The sequence below is a fragment of the Dipodomys ordii genome, unplaced genomic scaffold (assembly GCF_000151885.1).
Source record: "Dipodomys ordii isolate 6190 unplaced genomic scaffold, Dord_2.0 Scaffold143, whole genome shotgun sequence".
Classification (NCBI taxonomy): Eukaryota; Metazoa; Chordata; class Mammalia; order Rodentia; family Heteromyidae; genus Dipodomys; species Dipodomys ordii.
Window position 1 is genome coordinate 2,923,944 of NW_012267359.1, and position 3,790 is coordinate 2,927,733.

The following is a 3,790-nucleotide window of genomic DNA, read 5'->3' on the forward strand; positions in this document are numbered from 1 at the left end:
GCTGGAAGTGGCACTGTGGCTCAAGTGGTAGAGCGCTAGCCTTGAGCTGAAGAGCTGAGGGACAGCGCCCAGGCCCAGAGTTCAGACTCCATGACCAGCCAAATAAAAAAAAATAAAATAAAATAAAGTGCTGGGGGAGTCCAGAGCAGTCTGGAACCCACATGCACTTTGTGCCACTTGTCACCGTGGGCAGGGGCCTATATTCAGGAACTCAGTCCATTTCCCAATGTTAGGGCCCGGGCTGCAGGGGCTGTAAGGTCAGCTGACCAGTGGCATCTTCTTCTGCAGAGAGTGAGAACTGGCGCGAGCAGCTGGCCCTCATTGTGGGCACGGCGGTCGTGGGCGTGGTGCTGGTGGTGGTGGTGGTGGTGATCGCCGTGCTCTGCCTCAGGTAAGGAAGGACTTGGGGAGCCCTCGGGCCCCTGGAGGCCCTATGCGGACGGCCTTGTGAGAAAAGCTCTATCGTCTACATACTGCCCTGTTTTCATTTCCACTGTCCTCTTCTCTCGTTAGAGATGCTTGACTCAGTTTTACTTTTTGTGTATCTGTGTATGCCAGTCTTAGAACTTGAGTTCAGGGCCTGGGCATTGTCTGTGTGCTTTGTTGCTCAAAGCTGGTGCTCTACCACTTGAGCCACAGCCCTACTTGCAGTTTTTTGGTAGTTAATTGAAAGTAAGAGTCTCACAGATTTTCCTGCCCAAGGCTGGCTTTGAACCAATATCCTCAGATCTCAGCCTCCTGAGTAGCTAGGAGGACAGGCGTGAGCCACCTGATCCACCCCTGGGTTTACTAACCTTTTGCTTCTTTCCCCCTGGCTGCAGGAAGCACAGCAGCGAAAGAGAGGTGGAGTATTCGGACAAGCACGGACAGTATCTCATCGGGCATGGTAGGCAGGTGGACCCTAAAGGAAATGGGCAAGCAGGGTGGAGGCTGGATACCCGGAGTCCAGAAGTTTCTTCACAGTTCATGAGGGCCCCGGTGACTCCTTAGGTACGAAGGTCTACATTGACCCCTTCACTTACGAAGACCCTAATGAGGCAGTGAGGGAATTTGCCAAAGAGATCGACGTGTCCTACGTCAAGATTGAGGAGGTGATCGGCGCAGGTGAGGCTGGGTGATGGGGGAGGGGGCGCCTAGGAATGCAGCAGGCTGGGAGTCAGGGCACCCTGGGGCAGTGGAGAGCCACCCTTGACTGGATCTTTCTGTGGGCAGGCGAGTTTGGAGAGGTGTGCCGGGGGCGGCTGAAGGCCCCGGGAAAGAAGGAGAGCTGCGTAGCAATCAAGACCCTCAAGGGTGGCTACACAGAGCGCCAGCGTCGCGAGTTCCTGAGCGAGGCCTCCATCATGGGCCAGTTTGAGCACCCCAACATTATCCGCCTGGAAGGAGTGGTAACCAACAGCGTGCCCGTCATGATCCTCACGGAGTTCATGGAGAATGGAGCCCTGGACTCTTTCCTGCGGGTGAGTTTGTCCCACCGGGGTCTGAGTCCAGCCACACTCCACAGCAGGTGTGTCCCGCTGGGCCTGGCAGTGCACACTTGTAATCCCAGCGTGCCGCAGGCTGGGACCCGAGGAGCCTGAATTCCAGGCCAGCCTGGACTACATAGTGAGACCAAATCGCAAAAAGGAAGAAAAAACCAAGCACTGGTAGCTCACACCTGAACATCCTAGCTACTCAGGAGGCTGAGATCTGAGGATCGCAGTTCAAAGCCAGCCTGGGCAGGAAAGTTTGTGACTCTCTTATCTCCAGTAAACTAATCAGAAAAAGCCAGAAGTGGCACTGTGGCTCAAGTGGTAGAGTGCTGGCCTTGAGCAAAAAGAAGCTTAAGGATAATACCCAGGCCTTGAGCTCAAGCCCTAGGACTGGCAAAGGAAAAAAAAAAAATGGACAGATTAAGGTCTACACCTGTACCAGCCTTCTCCTCTTGGTAACTCTGGGCTTCCCACTCTTGTTTTGTTTTCTTTGAGAAAGGTTCTGACATAAAACTTCCCTTTGACCTCTCTGTGGGGCCAGCTGGCTCTCTTGCCAGTTCAGAGACCCAGGAAATAAAGCTTTAGTAAACAGCTTTATTTGTTTTTCTTTCCTTTCTTTCTTCCCTCCCAACCCTTCCCTACCACCTACAGAGTTTGAACTCAGGATCCTCACATTTGCTTAGCTTGCTTGTTCACAACTGGTGCTCTACCGCTCAAACCACACTGATAACTTGACTTTTTACTGGTTAATTAGATAGTCTTGAGGACTTCTCTGCTTAGGCTGGCTCTGAACCTTGATCCTTGTGATCTCAGCTTCCTGAGTATCTAAGATTTACAGGCATGAGCCACTGGCCCCTGGGCATATTTGATTTTAATTTTAGTCTTATAGAAATTAACAAAATAAGTAGACTTGTGCATCTGTGTGATGTGGGGACTCAGACCAAGAGCTCTTCCTTCATCCAGCACAAATGGACTTTTTATTTTGGGGGGGAGGTCCAGTTGTGGACCTGAACTCTGGGCCTGGGCGCTGTCCCTCAGCTCTTCAGCTCAAGGCTAGCGCTCTACCACTTGAGCCACAGTGCCACTTCCGGCTTTTTCTTTTGCTTATGTGGTGCTGAGGAATCAAACCCAGGGCCTCAGGCATGCAAGGCAAGCGCTCTACCACTGAGCCACCTTCCCAGCCCCCCTCCTTTTTTTTTTTAAATCAGTTGTGGGGCTTGAACTCTGGGCCTGGGTGCTGTCCCTGAGCTCTTCAGCTCCAGGTGAGCACCCTACCACTTGAGCCACAGCACCACTTCTGGGTTTTTTTGTTGGTTAATGGAGATAAGAGTCTCACGGACTTTCCTGCACAGACTGGCTTTGAACCGTGATCCTCAGATCTCAGCCTCCAGAGTAGCTAGGATTACAGGTGCCTGGCAACAAATGGACTTTTTTTTTTGTATTGGTACTGGCCAGGGCTTGAACTCCGGGTCTGGGGGCTGTTCTTTAGCTTTATCACTCAAGGCTGGCACTCTGCTATTTGAACTACAGCTCCACTTTGGGCTTCTTCCTGGTTAATTGGAGGTAATAGTCTCCCACACTTTCCTGATGAGGCTGGCTTTGAACCTTGAGCCTCAGCTCTCAGCCTCCTGAGTAGCTGGGATGACAGCCACCCATGAGCCACAGATGCCCGGGTTAAATCCTGGAGAGTTCTTGTGACATTGCTATGGTGAAAAGTGGACCCTTGTGTCTTAGATGGCTCCTACCGTCAAGACGTGTGGCTCAGCTCCACTGTTCTGTGTTTGCTGTCAGCTACGCTCTTCTTGGTACTCTGAGAAGTAGGGTCAGGTGTGTGTGAAGAGCTTCACAGGGCATATGAGGGTGCTGGGGAGTTTATGTGGTTCCCTCAGGAGAGACCCATTCTGGCTTCCACCATCAACCCCAGAGGACAGCCTGACCCCTCCCTGGGGACCCACCAGTCTGTATTGTGGCCATGCAAAGGTCCTGGTGCAGGGTGAGGAGGAGGATGTATAGATGAGGAAGAACCAGCCATGGGATGGGGAGTAGATAGAACTAGAGGAAAACAGGCCAGCTGCATGTAGTGGCGGCCATCTAGAATCTCAGCTACTTGAGGAGGTTGAGACCAGACAGAAAAAAGTCACCAAGACCCTAGCTTAAAAAGAAATAGATACACAATGGAATTCTATGCCTCCATCAGAAAGAATGACATTGCCCCATTTATTAAGAAATGGAGGAGCTGGGAAGGTGGCTCAGTGGTAGAGCATTTGCCTTGCATGCATGAGGCCCTGGGTTCCATTCCTCAGCACCACATAAGCAAA

General features: G+C 51.8%; 1 protein-coding gene across 1 annotated transcript in view; it reads left to right on the forward strand.

The window, feature by feature from the left end:
* Ephb4 (EPH receptor B4) overlaps nucleotides 1–3,790 on the forward strand; it is a 23,246-nt gene that overhangs the window by 11,598 nt on the left and 7,858 nt on the right. The window contains exons 7-10 of the mRNA XM_013031713.1: nucleotides 289–391; nucleotides 822–886; nucleotides 991–1,104; nucleotides 1,213–1,460. Of these exons, the coding sequence (XP_012887167.1) occupies nucleotides 289–391; nucleotides 822–886; nucleotides 991–1,104; nucleotides 1,213–1,460 (530 nt within the window). The remainder of the gene's footprint in view (nucleotides 1–288; nucleotides 392–821; nucleotides 887–990; nucleotides 1,105–1,212; nucleotides 1,461–3,790) is intronic.